A 24,309-nucleotide genomic window follows, 5' to 3' on the forward strand; every position below is an offset into this window, starting at 1 on the left:
TATATGTGGACTTTTTACAGTACTAAGTGTAATTTTCTCTTCCTTATGATTTTCTTAGTAACATTTTATTTTCTCTACCTTATTGTAAGAATACAGCATAATGCATATAACATAAAAATATGTGTTAATTGGCTATTTATGTTATTGGTAAGGCTTCTGGTTAATAGTAGGCTATTAGTAGTAAGGTTTCTGGGGAGCTAAAAGTTATACTCAGATTTTTGACTGCACAGGGGGCTGGTGCACCTAACTCCCATTCAACTGTAGGCACCAACAAATTGGACAAACTAGAAAAAATGGATAATTTCTGAGAAACATACAACCTACCAAAACAGAAACATGATGAACTAGAAAATCTGAACAGACCAATTACTAGTAATGAGATTGAATCAGTAATCAAAAACCTCCCAACAAACAAAAGTCCAGTACCAGTTTTACTGGTGGATTCTGACAAACATTTAAAAAAGAATACAAATTCTTTTCAAACAATTCCAAAAAAATATGACAGAACACTTCCAAATTCATTTTACAAGGCCAACATTTTGATACTAAAGCCAGACAAGGATACCACAAGAAAATTACAAGCCAATATCTCTGACAAATATAGATGTAAAAATCCTCAACAAAATATTAGCAAACCAAATTAAACAAAACTTTAATAGGATTATATACCATTATCAAGGGGCATTTATTCCAGGGATGCAAGGATGGTTCAACACCCATAAATCAATCAATGTAATACACCACTTTAACAAAATGGATAAAAATCATGATCATTTCAATAGATGCAGAAAAAAGGATCTGGCAAAATTCAACATCTATTTATGATAAAAAAACTCTCAGCAAATTGAGTATAAAAAGATACCTCAACATAATAAAGGTCACAAAGGACAAGCTGTGACATCCACAATGGTGAAAGCTTTTCCTCTAAGATCAGGAATGAGACAAAGGTGCCTACTCTCACCACTCATATTACTCATAGTACTGGAAGTCCTAGCCAGAGAATTCAGGCAAGGGAAGGAAATAAAAGGCATCCATATTAGAAAGGAAAAAGTCAAATTATCTTTGCAGATGATATGCTTTTATATCTAGAAAGTCTTAAAGACTCCACCAAAAACCTGTCAGAAATAATCAGTGAATTCAGAAAAGTTACAGGTTACAAAAACACAGCTGCATTTCTATATACTAATAACAAGAAAAAGAAATAAAGAAAACAATCCCATTTACATTAGCATCAAAAACAATAAAATATTAGGGATAAATTTAACCAAGATCTGTACATTGAAAACTTTAAGAATTTCATGAAAGAAATTAAAGATGACACAGATAAATAGAAAGATATCCTGTGTTCATTGATCAGAAGAATTGATATGGTTAAAATGTCTGTACTCCCCAAAGTCATCTATAGATTCAGTGTAAACCCTATCAAAATTCCAATGGCATTTTTTTACAGAAATAGAAAAACAATCCTAAAATTCCTATGGAGCTACAAAAGACCCTGAATATCCAAAGCAATCTTAAGAAAGAACATAGCTGGAGGCATTGTACTTCCTGAATTCAAACAATACTACAAAACCTTATAAAGCAAAACAGTGTGGTACTGGCATGAAAAAAGACACATAGTCCAATGGAACATAATCAAAAGCTCAGAAATAAACTCACACATAAATGGTCAACTAATATTTGACAAGGGAGCAAGGAATACTCAGTGGGGAAAGGATAGTGTCTTTGATAAACTGGTGGGAAAACTGAATAACCACATGCAGAAGAATGAAACTGGACCCCTATCTTATACCATACACAAAAATTAACTCAAAAAGGATTAAAGGCTTTCACGTAAGACCTGAAGCCATAAAACTCCCAGGAGGTAACATAGGAAAAAGGTTCTTTGATATTGGTCCTGGAAATGATTTTCTGGATATGACACCCAAAGCACAAGCAACAAAAGCAAAAAATAAATCAGTGGGACTACATTAATCTAAAAAACTTCTGCAGAGGAAAAGAAACAATCAGTGAAACAAAAGGGCAAACTATGGAATAGAAGACAGTATCTGGAAAGCATATATCTGATAAGGGATTAATATCCAAAATATATAAAGAACTTACACAACCCAATTAAAAAATGGGCTGAGAACCTGAAAAGACATTTTTCCAAAGAAGACATACAGATGGCTAACAGGTATATGAAAAGGTGCTCAGCATCACTAGTCATCAGGGAAATGCAAATCAAAGTCACAATGAGATATCACCTCACATGTGTTAGAATGGCTATCACTAAAAAGACAAGAAATATCAAGTGTTGGCAAGGATGTGGAGAAAAGGAAACCCTTGTGTACTGTTGGTGGGAGTATGGCATGATACAGCCAGTATGGAAAACAGTACGGACATTCCTCAAAAAATTAAAAATAGAACTGCTATATGATCCAGCAATTTATTTTCTGGGTATTTATCCCAAAGAAATGAAAACAGGATCTCAAAGAGATAACTGCTTCCCAATGTTCACTGCAACATTATTCACAATAGGCCATATATGGAAACAACCTAACTGTTGGTCAGTGGGTAGATGGATAAAGAAGATGTGGTGTGTATATATATATATATATTATTCTGCAATAAGAAATAAAGAAATGCTGCCATTTGCAACAACTTGGATGAAACTTGAGGATATTATGTGAAATAAGTCAGAAAAAGACAAATACTGTATTCTATCAATTATATAAGGAACTCAAAAAAGCCAAACTCAGAAACGTAGAGTAGAATGGTAGTTACCACAAGCTGGAGGTTGGAGAAAATGGGAAGATATTGATCAAATGGTACAAACTATAGATATCTAATGTATAGTATGGCCATTATAGTTAACAATATTATATCTTTGAATATTGCTAAGAGAATAAACCTTAAGTAATCTCACCACCAAAAAGAAATGGTAATTATATGAAGTGATGGAGGTTTTTTCTAGGGTTTTGGTGGCAATAATTTCCCAACATGTAAGTGTATCAAATCAACACACTGTATACCTTAAAATTACATAATGTTGTATCTCTAAATTATATCTCAAAAAAATTGTAGTAAAACAAATCGACAGTGACCAAGTAAGTTTCATTCCAGGAATAAAAAAATAATTCCACACAGGAAAATCTATTAATGTAATTCAGAACATTAGTAGATTAAAGGAGGAAATATATAAGATAATAGTATTTGGATTATACTATTTTTAAAAAAATTATTTCTTGATTATTGTCTACTCTTTCTCTGAACAACCCCTTGCTTTCTTCTTCTGGAATTTCTTCTGAGTGGTTGTTATTGTACAAGGTCCTTCTATGACTATGAATTATTATTGTTATGAATTATTTCTTTCTTGGAGATTCAATCTACTTCATATTATTAAATATTTTGATGTTTAGCATCTTTGTTAAATTTTCAACTCTTATACTGAGTAGGGAGGGTCTTCTTTCTATACCAAACTATTAGAAAGTGTACATAAAAACCCGTAACTGGAGGTTTTGTATTGGCAGCATGCATACCTGGCACTGATGGCCATTTGAAATCACACCCGTGTCTCTATATAGAGACATAAGTCTAAAACACAGTTCCATATTCACTGACTGACAAGGGTGAACCTGCCAAGCAGATAATCTACTATGCCAGTTTCCAGGGCCCCCAAGTTGTTACTGAGAAACAATAAACAACATTTGCATGACTTAATGAGCTAAAAAAGATTCAGATAAAGTTGAAGACTCCATTTATTTTAATCCCTGCCCAATCCCATTTTTCACTTCTTTCCCAGAAGCAACTACTATTATGAATTCTAGACCATGCTTTTTCTATACTTTTGTCATACACATCCATCTACAGCAACCAGGGCTCCAAACCACCCATCTTACCCCATCCCACATAATCACATTATTTATAAGGGGAAGCAGAAGTTTCCTAATGACAATATGCATGTCCTGCAAAGGGGTCCAAAGGCAATCACTCCCATATCTTGGGGAAGCCAGCCTAATATTCAGTTTCTCTTATCACTGTTGCCCATGATGAGCTTGTCAAAGAGGTATCCTGCCATGGCTTCTGGAGTCCCTTTCTTGCTATCTAGAATTAACAAACATTAGTATTTACATATTTTAACAAACTAAAAGTTTTCAGGTAAAGCTGAAGACCTCCTTTACTTTAATCCCTGCCCAAACCCATTTCTATCACTCTTTCCCCAGATCAACCCCAATCATAATTTTCAGGCCATATTTTTATACTTTTACTATGCACAGGCTCCCACATTCATCAGGGCCCTAGACCACCCACCCCACACTGTTTATAAGGGTAAGATTAATTTTGTGTTTTCTACAGTCCCATGAAATATCTTCTCCCTCCATCTTCAGAGGTCCTGAGCTGCATGTAGATGGGGTTGGGTGGATAGAGAGACTCCTGGATACCTGTTTTAAAACTTAAAAGGTGAGAGATTGGCACGCGAATCAACCAGAGACCTTTCTTTAAGAACCAAGTAACTTTATTGAAACCAAACAACTTTATTTATTTATGGCAAAACTGGAAGAAAAAAACTGGAACGTTTTGCAAAGGCAATACTGCAATATGCATGCTCGGCATGGTGATCAGGGAACGTCACCATGCACCCTGGGCTATAGGGGAAACAGTCCCAACTCAGTTCTTTTTGTCGCTGTCGCCCAGGGTGAGCTTGTCAAAGAGGTACTCTGCCATGCCGGCATCCGGGGCCCCCATCTTGCACAGGCTGGTGACATAGCCCCCCAGCTCTTTGATGCACTTGACTTGCTCGTGCAGGTAGTGGTTCTCCAGGAAGTCGCACAGGTGGGCGTCGTTCTTGTCGGTGGCCAGCTGGTGCAGGTCGAGCAGGCACTGGTTCACGCTCTTCTCCAGGTGCAGGGCGCACTCCATGGCCTTCAGGCCGCTCTCCCAGTCGTCGCGGTCTGGCTTCTTGATGTCGCGGAGGCGGATGCGGCCGCCGCGCTGGTTCTGCAGCTGCATCAGCTTCTCGGCATGCTCGGTCTCCTCGCGGGACTGGCGCAGGAAGAACTGGGCGAAGTTCTTCAAGGCCACGTCGTCGCGGTCGAAGTAGAAGGCCATGGACAGGTACACGTAGGAGGCGTAGAGCTCCAGGTTGATCTGGCTGTTGATGGCGGCCTCGCAGTCGGGGTGGTAGTTCTGGCGCACTTGTGAGAGCGGCGCGGTGGCCATGGCTGGCGGCCCGGGCACCAAGACAAAGGCGAAGGCAGCGCGCAATCGAGGGCTGCGCAGCGGGCAGCGGCGGGGCCGAGGGCGCTGGCGGCCTCGGAGATTTCCCAGCCTGAGTGGCAAGGGAGGCTGGAGGCAGAACCAGTGGCGGTTGGAGATCTCAGAGAAGTGTCCGTTGGGATGTTGGGCAAGCTCTGGGATGGGACCGGAAATGGGGTCCAGGGAAGGGGGGGCGAGCTTCCAGTTCGGGGGTGGGGCCGGGGGCGGGGCCTGAGTGATGTGTTCCAGGTTCTATTGGAGCCTAAGTGAGGCAGGGCAACCCCACGCTGGGCACTTGACATTTATTAAGTTTTAAATTATGTGATAATGTGTCTATTTTCCAAGTACTTTATTTTGTTCTCTAACTGATCCCCTCTATTACAGCCTGTTCTTATTCAAACTCAAATACATACTCTTATTCAAATTCATAGTCTTATTCAATTCATATTCATACTTTTTTTTTTAAGATTTTTTATTTATTTATTTGACACAGAGAGAGAGATAGTGAGAGAGTGAGCACAAGCAGGGGGAGCGGCAGGCAGGCAGAGGGAGAGGGTGAAGCAGGCTCCCCGCTGAGCAAGGAGCCCGATGTGGGGCTGGATCCTAGGACGCTAGGATCATGACCTGAGCCGAAGGCAGCCACCCAACTGACTGAGCCACCCAGGTGCCCCCTTATTCATATTCTTAATTCAAATTCATATTCTCAAAATTCTGGGTATGAATTTTAATGTTTTGGTAAAGTTCTCTTCTGTTTCCTGTATTTTTTTTTTAACCTCAGGAATTGTTCTGTTTGTTCATCATGACCTTCTCTTTCACTTTCCTCAAATATTTTACAAACCTTTTCCAGGCATACTTAGGAATAAAGGGCACATTTGATTAACCTATGTAATTAGCATGTATCTGATCCACAGTTGTGATGTCCATTTCACGAACAGGCTTTTCCTTGAACAGGAAGGCAAAGTACATCAATAAGGGAGTGGTCTCCTTCTTGACACGTGTATCATTGGTCTTTTTGGCATTCACAATATTGGTCCAGAGATGGAAAGAATATTACCTGATTTGCCTGTCCCAAATGGTATTGTTCTTAAGCATTTTAAGACAGTAAAATTACAATGCCAGCTAAGAGTAGGTACCAGCCACCAATTTTTCCATTTCAATCATATCTGAACTTGAATAAGTATATTGTGATGTGTCTTTATGGCCTAATAATGGCCTAATAAGAACCAGCATAAGAAACCTAGAGGTAAGTTGTTTCATTGTAAAACTCCTGGCATAACCATCACCAATTAAATTAGGAGGGAACTATGTTCAATGCAAAGCAAGGAAAGGGGAAGGAGGGGTGGAGAAGACACTGAATTAGGAGAACTGGGTCCTATTTTGGGCTGCACCAATTTCTATGGAAAAGGAGTAAATTGACTTCTTTGGGGCTATTATTTGAAAAATGAAGAGCTTGTCCTATTTGGTTTTCATGGACCCTATCAATTATAAATATTACTGGAGCCTATTCCATGAATCTTTCTTCAGCCATGGAATGGAAGGAAAAATCAGCCTATAGTCTATTCATGACAAGCAGTGACTGGCATCAAATATTAGCTTTGGAAATGGGACAATACCTTAACCTTCAAATAATAATGCTGTTTCAATTTATGGCATTCATGCAAGTCTTTAAAGCATACACTTGAAGAAAAGGCACAGCCATCTTTGCTCAGTTGGTTGTTTTATGTGCATTGGGAGAATAAATTGTCTGTTTCAGCTTGATAGTACCCAAGACCTAGGGCTAACAATATAGGGCTATCGCAAAGTTCCAATTCCCTTTGCCACTGATTTTATTGTACTTTGGAAGTAGCTCGACGAAATCTTATTTCTACAGTTACTGATATTCCAACTATGAGAGCCACTGTCAGCCTTGTCCTAGGGAGACTATGCCCCAACGCGGGGGGTGGGGGGAGGGGGAACAGTGACAACTCCAAATATTAAAGGAATCAGCAGCTACCTACTATAACAGAAAGTGATTTACAGTGGTGGTTGCACCCAGATGGGAATCTCTGAGTGGGCATGAGTGGTGATTCATTGCTGTATTTTATCAAATATACCATGAATTGAAAAGCACACTATTTTTTTATGTATTAAAAAAGAAAAAAAATGCTTTCAACTAATCCATGACATGTCATTGATCTTAAGCTGCACTTCAATTTTTCAGAGATGTTAAAATGTGAATAAGTAAGTGATCAATCAATGAAATATGGTAATTTTTTTCATCAACTTGTCTGAATACATTTATCAAAGTAGCTACCTTTTAAAATATTCATAATTGTTTATACTTCTTGGTAATTTATTTGTGGCCCTAATAGTCTACAGTATTATGTACAGACAGAAAACATTAATAAAGAAAAAATACGCATTTTGTCTTGGATATTGTGTCATTTTACATTTCAGTCTCATCCTAGAATGGGTGGTTTCTGACTTTTTTTCTTTTCCTTTTGTGGAGGGAGAGGCTTAGTGTATTAGCCCAAGGAATATAATTCCTTGGGAAACAGGTAAACCCCTGTTCTTTGAATTCATGGCTAACCTCCTCCTAGCATGCTATGGGGGGCATGTGACATCATCTTCCAAATGAAATAATAGATAACGATTTAACAAGCAAAGTTGCTGACCTAGGTTTCTACTCAAATCCCAATTTGAATGTGAAAGTTTTATTCTCATCAATTTCACTGACTGATTGCAGCTCACTGTTACATAATGTGAGCCATTTCTAACAAGGACAGTACCACCTATCAAGCAATTACCCATCCCAAAGCAGCAGCACAGTAGCCGACAAGGCCACTAGGATCACTGCTGCACATGCTAGGTTAGCATGTCACATTTCAGAGTCACAGTTACTGTTTAGAACTTAAGACTTTGAACTACTGAGGGGAGCTCTAAGAAAGCCAGGAGTTAGGATATGTGTATGAAGAGAACACTGACATTTCATTCCCTGAGTGGACATCTGCTTAAGCAGTGGAATGGCTGATGTACCCCACTCCTGCCCCCTGTGCCCATATGAAGGGCAGGGTGGATCTGAGGAAAGTAAGGTAGAAAACAGGGTCAGTGATACTACAGACCTTTCCCAAAGATTAAAATAAGGGTGTAAGAATTTCCCACCAGTTAGGTGGATACTGTGGAAAATTGGAGCCATGTTGCAGCTATTCTGTCCCAGAGGGCTAAAGGCCCCAACAACAAGGATGTGAGGCATACATACTAGGATAGAAGCCAGCTGGGAAAGGGGGTGGAAGAGGCCAACAAGGAGTCATAACTCCTATTCCTGGAACTATGTTGTACAGAGGTTTCTTTTAGGGATCCCTTGAAGAACACTGTTCACCTCCTACCCAATTTTAATTAGGCCCACCAAAGAATTAGTGACAGCCAAAAAGGGGATAGAGCAATACCAGTTAAGTTAGAGACATCTGTCCCCTTTCCCCTTCCTTTCCCCCGAAAATACTTAAGGAGAGAGATGGGAAGGGTAAGGGTTAAAGAGCAGATAATGCTCCTTTCCTCACTCCATGATCTTAAGGTCAAGGTCTAGCTGAAGCTGAAAGAGCAAAGGAGAAAAAAGTGGGCATAAAGGAAATCCAACACTGAAGTTTCAATTGGAAGAGAATGGGTAGGAGATCTGCCTATCCCTAAGGAATAGGAGTTTAGACTGTCAAACTAGAGTGGCTACACAAAGCAGGGTCTTTTTAGACACCTGACTCATCATTTATGTGACCCCAAACTCTGGTGAAATATTGTCATGGAATCCTTGGATTTCCACCATATCCATTAGAAGAACATCTTCTGGCAAATTAATTCTAGTAAGAAGCACTGATGAGTTCTGAAATTCTATATGTGTCTTTAGTATAATCCTAGGTGAATAGCATATTTGGAGGTTAAATAGGGCATCACTAACTAGACATTGTTGCCTACAATAATATGCAGAGTTACATTAAATCTATGATGCAAATGATTGTACAAGTGACAAAAAATTGGGCCCATTACTCCCACCAGTACCCAATCTATGAGGGCAGGGCTGAAAAAGAGTAACTGGTAGTGGGAGAGGAAACCTGTTGAGGTAACTTCAGGCCAAGGTTAACAGACTGCTGGCATGGGCAGGAGAGACCCACACTGAAACAAATCCACTATTTTGGTAATACACATTCTGAAACCCTCCAGATTAAGTTCTTACTGTAACCTGAAAAGGATAACTGCGACTTCAAAGGATTTATAATCTAAAAAAGGGCCCAAATGCCAGAGAATAAAACACCACTAATTTAAAAACAATATCAACAATTTAATGAATAAAAACTTACTTTAATTGGTCATATAAGGTTTTTCAAAGGGTCCAAGATGGTGACATAGGAAGACCTTGAACTCACTCCTCCATGGACACACCAAATCTAAACCTACATATAAAGCAATTGCTCCTAAAGAACTGAGGACTGACTGAACAGCTTCTGAACAACAAAGGATAGAGGGACAGCATATAAAACAGCAGGAAAGAAAAAGACCAGAACTGCCACCTCCTACACTGTGAACTACAGTGGGGAGGGATAGTACTGAGGGATCAGAAACAGATTTGTCTGCCCGAGGGCACAGAAAAGAAGGCATAGTTTAAACGAGCAACTAGAATATAAAGGAACCAGTCCTAGAACTCTGCCAAACAGCAGGAAGCTTCCCGGCTGTTTGGGTTGAAGGGGCTGGTGAGCACCACAATTTATATTCCCTCTCCACCTTGACTGCACATATGGGAGTAGTGTCTGGGTGCCCTAGCCAGCGAGCTACCTTAGTGAGCCCTGAGCCCCTAGCCCACACCAACCCCAGCCTTCCCGCTAAAGTGGCCCCAGCATCACACGTACCTGGACACTGCTGGACAATGTCTACAATAGCTCTAGTCATCTCACCAAGGCAACACAGGTATCAAGCATCCCGGGACACCCCAGCCTTGCACTCACTTTAGCTCCGGGGGACTCGCCAGGGTACCCCCTATGCAAAGTGCCCCAGGACCTCCCAGACCACACCTGTTATAGCTCCAGCTGTATTGCCAGGTTGCCCTCTATCCAGAGAGCCCCAAGGCTCCCCAGCTTGTGCCCACTTCAGTTCCAGCTGTCCAAGCACAGTGGCCCCAGCCCGGAGTGCCCTGGGACTTCCAGCCCATGCCTGTTAAAACTCCAGCCAACCAGCCAAAGCTGCCAAGTACATGCAGTCTAAACAGGGGATGTCCCTACACAAGGCCATTATAGGTGGATATTCTGCCTAATTCATAGACACAAACACAGAAAGTCAAACAAAATGAGGAAACAGAGAAATATGTTCCAAATGAAAGAATGAGACAAAACTTTAGAACAAGAAAGAAATGAAACAGATAAGCAAACTACCCAATAAAAAGTTCAAAGTAATGGTCATAAAGATGCTCACTAGACTAGAGAAGAATGGATATACTGAATGACTCAATGAGAACTTCAACAAAGAGATAGAAAATATAAAAAAGTATCAATCCATTGAAGAATACAGTAAATGAAATGTAAAATACACTAAAAGGAATCAACAGCAGATTAGAAGATGGAGAATAACAGAGCAGCAATCTGGAAGACAGTGTAATGTTAAGCACCCTGCTGAACAGCAAAAGAAAAAAATAATTCTAAAAAATGAGAATAGGTAAAGGGCTCTTTAGGACAACATCAAGCATAGTAACATTCGCATGAGAGAGATCCCAGAAGAAGAGAGAAAGGGGCAGAAACTTTTGTGAAGAAGTAATTAATAGTTGAAAACTTCCCTAACCTGGGGAAGGCAATGGACATCCAAGTCCAGGAATAAAAGAGAGCACCAAACAAGATGAACTCAAGGAGGTCTACACCAAGACATATAATAATTAAAATGTCAAAGATTAAAGATAAGTTGGGAATCTTAAAAGCACCAAGAGAGAAGCAACCAGTTATGTAATAGGGAAACCCCATAAAGCTGTCAGCTAATTTTTCAGCAGACACTTGACAGGCCAGAAGGGAATGGCATGATATATTCAAAGTGCTAAAAGGAAACAAAAAAAAAACCACAACCAAGAGTACTCCACCCAGCAAGGTTATCATTCAGAATTGTGGAGATAAAGACTTTCCCAGACAAATGAGTTAAAGTTTATCACCACTAAAATGGCCTTACAAGAAAGGTTAAAGGGACTTTAAGCAGAAAAGGCCATAATTAGAAGAAAATTATGAAAGGAAAAAAATTTCACAAGTAAAAGCAAACATACAGTAAAGGTAGTAGATCAATCACTTATAAAGCTAGTAGGAAGGTTAAAGACAAAAATAGTAAAAATCGATTATATCTAAAAAATAGTTGGGGGATTCACAAAATAAAGATAAAATATGACAACATATACATAAAACATGGAAGAGGAAGTAAAAATAAAGTTCCTCTTAGAATGTGCTCCAATTTAAGCAACCATCAACATAATATAGATGGCTATATACTTAGGATATATGAACCTTATGGTAACCACAAACCAAAAACCTATAATAGATACACTAAAAATAAAGAGAAAGCAATCCAAGCATAACACTAAATAAAGTCATCAGTTACAAGGAAAGACAGCAAGAGAATAAGAAATGAATAGAGTAGTACTAAAACAACCAGAAAAAAATTATCAAATGGCAATAAGTACGTATCTATCAATAATTAAGTATAAATGGTCTAAATGCTTCAATCAAAAGATACAGGGTAAATGGATAAAAAAGAAAAAGACCCATCTATGTACTGCCTATAAGAGACTCACTTCAGGGGCACCTGGGTGGCTCAGTCGGTTAAGCACCCCATTCTTGATTTCAGTTCAGGTCATGATCTCAGGGTCGTGAGATCAAGCCCTGCCTCAGGCTCCATGATGGGCATGGAGCCAGCTTAAGATTCTCTCTCTCCCTCTGCCCCTCCCTACTTGCAAACTCTCTCTCTCTAAAAAAGAGACTCACTTCAGACCTAAAGACACATACAGACTGAAAGTGAAGGGATGGAAAAAGATTCTCCATGCAAATGGAAGCAAAAAAGAAGCCAGAACAGCAATACTTATATTGGACAAAAAAGACTATAGCCAGAGACAAAGAAGGGCATTACACAATGATAAGAGGATCAATCCAACAGGAGGATATAACAATTGTAAATATGTATGCATCCAACAGGAGAGCACCTAAATACATAAAGCAAATATTAGCAGACAAAAAGGGAGAAATTGACTAGAAATGTAATTAATCATAGGGGATTTTAACAACCCACTTACATCAATGCAGAGATCATCCAGAAAGAAAAGTAACAAGGAAACAGTGACTCTGAATGACACACTAGACCAGATGGACCTAACAGATACATACAGAACATTCCATCCAAAAACAGTAGAATATACATTCTTTTCAAGTTCACATGGAAAATTCTCCAGGACAGATCATAGGTTAGGCCACGGAACAAGTCTCAATAAATTTAACAAGACTGAAATCATATCAAACATCTTTTTTGACCATAACCGTATGAAACTAGAAAGCATATGCAAGAAGAAAACTGGAAAAAAACACAAACATGTGGAGGCTAAACAAAATGCTACTAAACAACCAATCGGTCAATGAAGAAATCAAAAAGGAAATAAAAAAATACATGGAGACTAATGAAAATAAAAACACAACAGTCTCTCGGGGCACCTGGGTGGCTCAGTTGGTTAAGCCTGCGACTCTTGATTTCAGCTCAGGTCATGGTCTCAGGGTCATGAGATCGAGTCCCGCATTGAGCTCTGCGTTTAGTGTGGAGTCTGCTTGAGATCCTTTCTCTCCCTCTGCCCCTCCTCTCTTTCAAATAAATAAGTAAATAAAATCTTCAAAAAAAAAACCCAAACCCACACAACAGTCCAAAATATTTGGGACACAGTGAAAGCATTTCTAAGAGGAAAGTTTATAGCGATAGAGGCCTACCTCAAGAAATAAGAAAAATCTCAATCTAACCTTACACCTAAAGGAACTAGAAAAAGAACAAAGCCCAAAGTTAGTAGAATAAAGGAAATAATAAAGATCAGAGTGGAAGCACATGACACGGAGACTAAAAAGAGAAAAAGAAAAGAAGATCAACAAAACCAAGCACTGGTTCTTTGAAAAAATAAACAAAACTGATAAACTTTCAGCCAGATTCATCGAGGAAAAAAAAAGGACAGAAATAAAATCAGAAATGAAAGAGAAGTAACAACTGACAGCACAGAAATACAATGATTATAACACACTGCTATGAAAAATTTATGCCAACAAAGTGAACAACATAAAGAAAATGGATAAATATCTAGAAATATACAATCTTCCAAAACTGAATCAGGAAGAAAGAAAAAATCTGAACAGACTGATTACTAGTGAGGAAACTGAATTTTGTAGCCAAAACACTCCCAACAACAAAAGTTCGGGGCCAGATGGCTTCACAGGTGAATTGTACCAAACATTCAAAATAGAGTCAATTCTTATTCTCCTCATTATTCCAAAAATTGAAGAGGAAGTAACACTTCCAAATTCATTCCATGAGGCCAGCATTACTCTGATATCATAATCCTGACAAAGACACTAAAAAAAAAAAAAAAAAAAAAAACCACCACACCTACAGGCCAATATCCCTGATGAACATAGATACAAAAATCCTCAACAAAATATTAGCAAACTAAATTCAACAGGACATTAAAAGGATCATTCACCATGACCAAGTGGGATTTACTCCAAAGATGTAAGGATGGTTCAGTATTTGCAAATCAACCGATATGATACACCACATTAATAAAACAAAGGATAAGGATTATATGATCATCTCAGGGCGCCTGGGTGGCTCAGTCGGTTAAGCATCTGCCTTCAGCTCAGGTCATGATCCCAGAGTCCTGGGATTGAGCTTCGCATCAGGCTCCCTGCTCAGCGGGGAGTCTGCTTCTTCCTCTCCCTCTGCCCCTCCCCCTACTCATGCGCATACATGCACGCATTCTCTCTCTCAAATAAATAAAATCTTTACATCTCAATAGATGCAGAAAAAGCATCTGACAAAGTTCAACACTGTTCACGATAAAAACTCTAAACAAAGTGGGCTTAAAGGGAACACAGCTCAACATAATAAAGGCCATGTATGACAGACCCACAGCTAAAATCATATTCAGTGGTGAAAAACTGAGACTTTTCCTCTAAGATCAGGAACAAGACGAGGATTTTCAAAATACACACAAAATAACATACTTTGGCCCTGCCTAACTTACTATCTTATTCTCAAGAGATCCCAAAAGAAGTAGTGGGGATGCCTGTAGGAGCCCCAGGAAACAATTCTCATGTGGTTGAAGGGAAACTTCATATTTGGCTCCCCCAGAAGGGGCTTGGGATGGGCCTAGGGAACACGTGGGAAGATGTGGATGAATATGCAGAGTACGGCTGGGAGATTGTGGCAACAATGCTCCACGTTTGCCCCTACATGTCTATGCCCAGACTCAACTCCTACCTCCTTTCCTTCCTGAAGTCCCTCATCCCTCAAAGGGCAAAGTTCTGAATCAGTGGCTCAAGTGCCATCAGAAGCTAAGTGAAATAGGAGTTTCCTTAACAATGCCAAAGAATATGAGTTTCTGCCTGCAAGTATGATGAGAAATCTCTGGGGAACTAGTAACCAAGTCTAAAATACCTCAGACACTGAACACTTCTTGTAATTGCTATCTCCACACAAAAGTGTCTACATGCTACATCTTGCCGGGTGCTCTAAATTCAGAGATTTCCAGTGTTGCTTTTGTTAACAACATCTAGCACTAAAGGGCACTGCATAGTTCTTTCTTCAATTTCTCTTTCAACAATTTTCACATAAAACCAATTTAAATAGCAACACTTTGGAATGACAGGTATTATCTAAAACACAATCATTGGACCTAGATCTAAAACCCTTGGATATTACTGACTCAGTTTCTAAAATGCAACCACAGCTTGGGTGTAGAGTGGAGCATGGAGGACACAGGGAATGGGATAAAGACTTGGGATGATGCACCCAGACAGGACACCGCAGTCATCCACACCCCTAAGAACACCACACACTGCAAAGCTTTTTGCGTATTCCAACTACATGGTTTTAGTTGAACAACTTGCTTTACAATCTTATAAAATGTTACCTGCTGATCACGTACATTAGAATCCCCAAGGCTGCTCCTTAAAGCATGTTCCCTGGTCCCATGGAGAGCGGTGGACCCTGAACCGTGAATTTTAAAACTAAACATTTTTATTTTGCAGTAACTTTATATTTATAGCAAAGTCGCAAAGATAGTACAGAGCATTCTCCTACACTCCTCAGCCAGTATCCACTAAAATTAGCATCTTAAAATGGAATGGTACATTTGTTAGAAATAGTGAACAAATTGGTCCATTACTATTAACAACAGATTTGGATTTCACTATTTTTCCCACTAATGACCTTTTGAGCCATATTGCATTTAATCATCATGTCTAGTCTCCTCTGGTCTGTGACAGTTTCTCAGTCTTCTTTTTTATGATCTTGTTTTGAGGAGTCAGGTATTTCGTACAATGTCTCTCAATTTGGATGTCTTTGGTAATTTTCTCATGATCCCACCAGGGTTAGGCACTGGGGGGAAAACTCCACAGAAGTGAAGTCCCTTCTCATCACATGCTATATATGACTTATCACTGATGATACTAACCTTGATCACATGGTCAAGGCAGTGTTCGCCAGGTTTCACCATGGTAAGTTATTTCCCAGCACTACCCATACTCTATTCTTTGGGAGCAGATCATTAAGTCCAAACCACACACCAGAAAGGCAGAGAATTAAGTTCCGCCTCCTGGAAAGGGGAGTATCTGCATATATAATTTGGAATTCTTGTGTACTGTATATTTTTCTCAGCTATTTATTTTTCATTCATTCATTCATATCATTGTGGACACATGTGTATTTATTGTATGCTTTGGGTTATAATCCAATACTACATTACTTATTCTGTGACTCAAATTGTTCCAGCTTTGACCACTGAGACCTCCTTCAGGTTGGCTCCTGTGTCCCAGTGACATGCTCCCATTCTTTGTTTTTAGTACTTCCTCACTTTCTAGTACTGCAGTATACTCCAGTTCATCTTGTATTCTCTCTGCCCCAGCCCTAGAATCAGCCATTTCCCTAAATAGTCATGGTTCCTTTTACTGTCGAATAGTATTAGAAACCCAGATCTAGATGCTAAGTGGAACTATGCAGTTCTGACAAGTAGCCAACCTGATTCTTATGCAATCTAGTAAAGTTTGAGGACAACCATTTTGAAAAGTCAAGCACAAATAAACTAGAATACGTGAAGAAAAGTTCTGAAATAGCTGCTTTAAAAAATTACTTATATTTTATTATGTTAGTTCAAAATTTAAAATTCTAACATGCAAAGCACCCTGATGCGCCAATAGAGAGGAAAAAAGAAAATAACGGAAGAGATCAAATAATGATTCCTAAATAAAGTGACTGTAATGGAGCACCTAAAAACTAGAACAGAATTTATTTATTGAGAGCATCCTCTATGCCAAGCACTAAGCTAAGTGCACAGCCTCAAACCTAATGCTGTAGGTATAATTTCTACTTTTTAAAAGATACAGAAATTGATGCCTAGGAAGGTAAAATGTTTGCACAAAGCAATATAGTCAGTAGGTGGCAGAGTTGAGACACCAAATCAGGTCCACTGGTCATTCTCAAGGCAGAGGATTGTGACACAGAATTCTGGAAACTACTGCGTATGTGAGATTCTGTGTGTATGTATGTTGTCTCTATCATATCTCAAATGCCATGATGGAGGGTCAGCTTATTCACTGTTTTATGTCCCATCTCTGTTATATAGCAGGTACTTAGCAGATAAATCTGATTAAATCTGACCAAATTTCTATATGATGAGAATGAGAACCATGAACTACGTTTTCTTCCACTATATGTTATAATTAGACTTGTGTTCCAATTAGGTAAAAAATTACAAAAAACAAACAAACAAACCCCAACCCATCCTACTGAAAGCATACCTCTAAATTAACACAGTTCAGATTGGGGGATGATGAAAATATGTACGAATAAACCTGAGCGATAAATTTTAGTAAACAAAAAGATAGTTAATAAGTAGTCTAAGTATAGAAAGCAAATCCCAAAAGTCAATCATTTTCTTCACTGCCAGAATTAATCAGTCATGAACTTCAAAGATGAAACTGTTGTTCAGTACTTCTTAACACAGAGCAGATCCTTCTTAACATATAACAAACACTATTCTGAAACAGATCAGGGATCAGAATGCTATTTCTATTACACTTATTAAACCAAAAGACTTTGGGCACACCTTACTGTGAATGGTATGGTTTTAACGACATAAACTAACGCAGATGACAAGCTCTAAACCATAAAGGAAAGGAACCTAATACCAGTATAATAATAAAAAAGTTTTTAAAATTAAGTCCACATCTATCATCTAATTTGTGAATAAGTTTTAAATCACTACTTCCTATGAAATAAACGTACCTCATAATATGCCAATCCAGTCGTTCATTCTTCATTCATGCATCAAATATTTAATTAATTCCTATTATGTGCCAGCACTGTTTTATATGCTAAGGACCGTAGCTATGACCAAGCAATGCAGCTGTCGTAGAGCTAATAGTTCTCGAGGGAGAGCAACAATAAATAAAATTAACAGATGTCAGATGGTGAGAAGTGCCGGAAAGAAAAATAATTCAGAAAAGGGGCAAGAGGTTACAAGTTAAGGTAAGATTCGTTCTTGCTGAGAAAGTGAACTTGACCTCAGAGTGGTGAGGGAGCTCAGACATATCTGTCTGGAAAAGCCAAGAGCCGAAGTCATGCACTGTGACTACACCGGCAGGACGTGCACTGTGTATTTCTAAGGAGTCACAAGAAAGCCACAGCAAAGTGAACGAGAGGCAAAGCAGCAGAGGAGATGCGAAGGAGTGGAGAGGAGAGGGCCTGGGACTGCCAGTATAGTGCCTTGTGGGTGATTCCGAGCACTCGGATGTTAAGTGAGGAAGACATTACAGAGAAGACACTTTAAAGGATCACTCTGGCCTGCTGTTTTGAGAATCAGCTATGGGGAAGGGGGTAAGAAATCATACAGATAAGAGAGTGATGGTGGCTTGGATGTGAAGTGTTAACAAGTAGAGAGACGTGAAAGGTGGTTAGATTCTGAACGTATTTTCATGTTAGAACCAACACTATCGGCAGATGGGATGCGCATATGAAACAAAGAGAAAAGTCAGGGATAACAACAAGGTTTGGGGGCTTAGCAAAGAGATGGATAGAGTTACCACTCACTCAGATCAGAAGGGCTGTGGTAGAAGCAGATTTGGGGGGAAGGGACATGAATTTTTTATGTTGAGTTTAAAAAACATATTCAATTCCAAGAGGAGATGCTGAATAAGCAGTGAGTCACATAGCTCTGCAGTGCAGGGTGGCCCTCCAGGATAAAAATTTGGGAGTCGTTAGCATTTCAAACCATGACACTAGGAAACCTCACCAGGGGAGTTGAGTACAGACAGAACAGAGTTTCAAGACGTGAGGTAGTTGTTGGAGCGGGATGAGGGGTGAAAAGAGTTCTTTTCAAAGGTGTGTAGACTAATGAGAATGAATCTACAGAGAAGAAAAGGTGATGCTGGGGAGGGCAGAGAACTGCTTAAGCAATTGCTGAAGGAGTTTCTTCTTCTATTTGCTTCAAAGACTGCTGAAATGCAGCATCCTATCTCTGTGGGCACGAATGGATATATAGAAGCACCGAGATGCATAAGGGTAACTAAAATCACTGAAGCAAAGAGGGATTTTATAAGAAATGGTCTTTGGACAACTCTATAGCCATGTGAAAAAAAATCATATCCATAACTCACACCATACTCAAGAATAAACTAGTGAGTCAATCAGAGATCTAAATGTAAAAGCTCAAGTATATTAGAAGAAACTATGTGAATTGCTCTCTAATACAGTGTAGAAGATTTTCTACTATGATCAAAAATCCACATTCAATAAAATATGTTTAATTTATGGCTACAATGAAAATTAAAAAAACAACTGCAGGGACACCTGGGTGGCTCAGTCGGTAGAGCATCTGACTCCTGATCCCAGGGTCGAAATTTCAAACCCCACACTGGGTGTGGAGCCCACCTAAAAAAAAAATTTGCATTTAAAAAAACCCATAAGCAGGGGTGCCTGAGTGGCTCAGTGGTTTAAGCGTCCTACTCGATTTCAGCTCAGGTCACAATCTTAGCGTTGTGAGATCAAGCCCCAAGTCAGGCTTCTTGCTGGACATGCAGCCTGCATAAGATTCTCTCACTCCCTCTCCCTCTGCCTCTCCCCGCACCTGTGTGCACGTGCATGTGTGCTCTCTCTCAAATAAACAAATAAATAAAATGATAATGTCAAAAAGACACAGAAGCCAGTTTGAAGTTAAAGAAACTTCCGTTAGCCAAATTTGGGACAATTTGATCAAAACATTGATGGTAAGGGATTACAGTTCATTGATATAAAGTAATCTTTGAGTCTGTACTAAAAGATAGATAGATAGATAGATAGATAGATAGATAGATAGATAGATAGATAAATGGGAAAGTTCCTGCCCTAGAACTTTCCTGAATGCCAAACAACAAATGTACATATGATGGCGTTAGAAATCATCATGTAGCAACTATAACTGATTCAGTCAAGAATCATAAACAGAAGATGTTAAAACTAGTGGGTAATAGTCTGATGAAGAATAGAAGATTTACATAATTTCAAAGTATCTTTCCACTAAAGTTCTTACCTTTCCATTAAAGAAGAATGATAAAGCAGGATGAAAAGTCATTAGCTTTATGAAAATGATGGTAGAATATCTAAAATTTGTATTTTTTGAAAAAAGGTAATAGCAAAAACTAAGCTTTGCTTGTTTTAACCTGTTTTTATTAAAAGCTGCATGCTATAAAGCACTATTTATATTACCATCTTACTGTTATTTAAAAATTATCTATGTATTAAAAATAGGCCAGAATAATATATACCAAAATCTGAAAACTGATGGTGCTAAAAATTGAAATGGTTTTATTCATTTCATGTTTTACTATAGTTTAAATTTCTCTATAATGACCATATATTAATTTCATAAGAAAAATATAAATGTGTAAAATAAAATAAGGACTAAGCAGGTGCACAGCAAAATAGCTGGAAAGAAACTAAAAGGCCAACAGTGCTTTGTGATTGCACGATGGGACTGTAGATGATTTTTTTTTTTCATTTTTAACTGTGGGATTTAAGATTTAAAAAACACTTTAGGGGCATCTGGGGGGCTCAGTCGGTTAAACATCCGGCTCTTGATTTTGGCTCAGGTCATGATCTCAAGGTCGTGAGATTGTGCCCCGAGTCAGGCTCCTCACTCAGTGCAGAGTCTGCTTGAGATTCTCTCCTTCTTGCTCTGCCCCTCCCCCCACTCGTGCTCTCTGTCTCTAAATAAATAAATTTGATTTAAAACAAATAAAAAAATAAAAACCACTTTAAACAAACACAATCAAATTTTAAAAGTGGGCTGAGAACCTGAAATAAAGGCATTTTGCCAAAAAAGACCTACAGATAGGCAACAGACACATGAAAAGATCCCCAACATGACTCATCATGAGAGAAATGCAAATCTGAACCACAATGAGCTATCACCTCACACCTGTCACATTGGCTAGTATCAAAAAGATAAGAAATAATGTTTTGACAAAGATGTGGAGAGAAGGAAGCCTCATGCACTGTTGGTGGGAATGTAAATTGGTGCAACCACTGTGGAAAACAATAGAGGCTCCTCAAAAAATTAAAACCAGGCTCAGTTGATTAAGCATCTGCCTTTGGCTCAGGTCGTGATCTCAGGGTCCTGGGATGGAGCCCCACTTCGTGCTCCCTGCTCAGTGGGGAGTCTGCTTCTCCCTCTCCCTCTGTCTCCACCCCTTCCCCCACTTGTACTCTCTCTCTCTCAAATAAAATCTTTAAAAAAAAATTAAACAAGAAATATCATATGACCCAGTAATTCCACTACTGGGTATTTATCCAAAGAACACAAAAACACTAATTCAAAAAGATACATGCACGCAGATGTTTACTGTAACATTATTTACAATAGCCAAGATACAGAAGCAACCTATGTGTCCAAGGATAAACAGATAAAGAAGATATGGTACAGACACACACACACACACACACACACACATACACACACACACAGTAGAATACTGCTCAGCCATAAAACAGAATGAGATCTTGTCATCTGCAACAACATGAACAGGCCTAGAGGATATTATGCTAAGTGAGAAAGACAAATACTATATGATTTCACTTTTGTGTGGAATCTAAAAAACAAACAAACAGATCCTTAAATACAGACAACAAACTGGTGATTGCCAGAGGGGAGGTAGATGGGGGATGGGCAAAATAGATAAAAGGGATTAAGAGGTACGGACTTCCAGTTATAAACTAAATCACACTGACGAAAAGTAGAGCAGAGGGAATACAGCCAATAATATTGTAATAACATTGACTGGTGACAGAAGATGACTACACCATTAAGTAATGTATGCAATTGTCCAACTGATATGTTATATACCTGAAACTAATACAGTATGTCAATTATACTTCAATAAAAATACTTCAATAAAAAAAAATTAAAATATAAAAACTGATGCTCACAGCTTATCAATTTATACACTGAATTTGTGATGCTTCCCTCATCATCTCTCCTTGAGCTCCTTCCTCTTAACTTCTGGCTCCTTTTCTATCTAACAAAAGATCAGAACCCCTTTCTCTGGGGGCGCCTGGGTGGCTCAGTGGGTTAAGCATCTTGTGCTTAACTTGTGATTTTGCGCTTGATGAAGAATAGAAGATTTACATAATTTCAAAGTATCTTTCCACTAAAGTTCTTGCGATCACAAGTGCATGCTATAAAGCATCACAAGTGCATGCTATAAAGCATGCAAGTAAGACTTGTGATTTTGGCTCAGGTCATGATCTCATGAGTTGTGGGATCAAACCCTGTGTTGGGCTCCATGATCAGCGGGGAGTCTGCTTGAGATTCTCCTTCTGCCCCTCGCCCCACTCACAGTCTCTCTCTCTAATAAATGAATAAATCTTTAAAAGCAAACAAACAAACAAACCCCTTTCTTTAAAACGTCTCTATCTGCTACTTCTGAGACATAACTGATATCCCTCCAAGCACATCTGACATCACTTGTTTAGCACCTAGTGTTATTTCCATGGTCGGTGCACAGAAATGGAACTTTCTATAATGGCTACCCCTGGTAATGTCATCTCCAACTGCAGAGCAGTTCCACAGAATTTGTACCACTGCCTTTTGCTTTCCCAACCCTGCTCTCCTTGAATGGCTTGCCATCTAGAGTAAAGAGAGGTAAGGAGTATTCTTAGAGTGGGGAGGAGAGTTCAAATATGGATATGTCTTTTGTACAAGAAGTAAACGATTTTAAAACAGTGTCAATATCTATTAGGTTCCTCCACACTTTCTCACTGATGAGGCAGAGTAAGGTGATGGTATTTATAACTTTCCCCATCAGAGCCTCCTGTGAAACAAGCGCTTCCCCCTTGCTAGGATTATCAGTCTCGGCTCAGCAGAGTCCCGTGGAAACAGGGCCCTCATAGACGGGGAAGTGAACTTGGCTCTCCTATCCACAGAGTATTCTTAGTTAGATGCCACTTCCAGAGTTCTTCACGAACGTAATTTGTGATCCATTTGTAACTGATAACAATGCACACAATTTGGGAATGCAGATTGCAAACATACATCCAAAAGGTAGGCAAAACTGTGAACGTTTCTTAAAAATTGCCAATATACTTACAGTTTTCTCAGTATTTTCAAAAGCTTCTCTTGCTTCTTCAAATGTGCAGATTTCTTCTTTGCATTCACGATCAATGTTGCCCTGTCTTATCTCTTCAAAAAGTCCATTCGCTCTTGGATAGCGTTTCAATACTGAATTGGCTTTTTCTCCTGTGAGGAAAACTAAGAAGATATAAAATCATAAGCATAAAGTTATAATTTGAAAAACATGCAGAAACTTAATACACAAGGTGAAAACTACTAGGTGCTCTTTAGAAAACACAGCCAACATCCTACACCTCTTCCCCTGAGTCAGCAACAAAGTAACATTTAGCTCCAAACCACCACCTCTGCTGTCTTCCTCCTCATATGAGCATGTCTTTTCAGTAGCAGTTGCCCTGGGCAGGGACAGGGACAAAATTCACGGTTAGATTCAGACTTTAGCATATTCCTGCCAACTATCGGTATTTAAATATAGTAATAATGATTCCACCACTTATACTCAGTGTTACAAGTGGATGCCTCCAGGCATTCTGCTGTTGGACACCAGCAACCAAATCAAAATCCAGTCTCCAGACTACCAGTCTTTGTCCCCCTGAATAAAAATAAATAAAGCTCCAACTGACCTAGTAATATAAACCCAGGGAACCCTTACTTCTATGAAAAGAAGAGTTGACAAGACAGTATCAAGAAATTAAGATGAATTTGGCCATAACTCATTCCAAGGAACACTAATAACTTTGTCCTAAATACACCTAGGTTAAATATATTGATATTTTAATATATCAACCCAATTTCACTGTCCTACAGAAAAAGAAAATTCTTCCATATGACTTATAGAGGCATTTCATATAAACACTCAAAATGCACATTTATGATACCCATAAAATAAATAAGGCACTAGTTATAGGCACACTTACAGGGAATCATTTTTAATTTTACATACAGATTCATTTTAAACTACAATTTCATTTTTCTAAAAGTGTCATTCATACTTCTTTGTATAGATAAATACAATGCTACAAGAATTTAATCTCTGCTAATGCAAGGAAATCAGAAAAATCTCTAATTTTATTGACTTCTAACATAAGAAAGGGCACATTACAGATCCTTTTAAGATGTTAAAGAAAAGTCTACATTTTACAAAGAACATTTTAAAGTAAATGAAAAACAGTAAGTGCTCTTTTAAAAAAATGGCAACAATAGCAATGAATTTAAGGTTTACTTCATTATAGAAATGA

General features: G+C 38.8%; 2 protein-coding genes across 2 annotated transcripts in view; both read right to left on the reverse strand.

Annotated features, from left to right (window-relative positions):
- PRRG1 (proline rich and Gla domain 1) overlaps positions 1–23,255 on the reverse strand; it is a gene marked incomplete at its 5' end in the record, with an annotated part of 67,373 nt that extends 44,118 nt beyond the window's left edge. The window contains one exon of the mRNA XM_021681573.1: positions 23,091–23,255. Within this exon, the coding sequence (XP_021537248.1) occupies positions 23,091–23,255 (165 nt within the window). The remainder of the gene's footprint in view (positions 1–23,090) is intronic.
- Positions 4,651–5,202, reverse strand: LOC110573139 (ferritin heavy chain-like). Its single transcript, XM_021681562.1, has one exon. The coding sequence runs from the start codon at positions 5,200–5,202 to the stop codon at positions 4,651–4,653; it is 552 nt and encodes a 183-aa protein (XP_021537237.1).
- Positions 23,256–24,309: the final 1,054 nt, after the last annotated feature.

Source organism: Neomonachus schauinslandi, chromosome X (assembly GCF_002201575.2).
Source record: "Neomonachus schauinslandi chromosome X, ASM220157v2, whole genome shotgun sequence".
NCBI lineage: Eukaryota > Metazoa > Chordata > Mammalia > Carnivora > Phocidae > Neomonachus > Neomonachus schauinslandi.

Excerpts from the sequence above, each read along its gene's own strand:
- LOC110573139 (XM_021681562.1), bottom strand. The coding sequence starts at position 5,202 with ATGGCCACCGCGCCGCTCTCACAAGTGCGCCAGAACTACCACCCCGAC.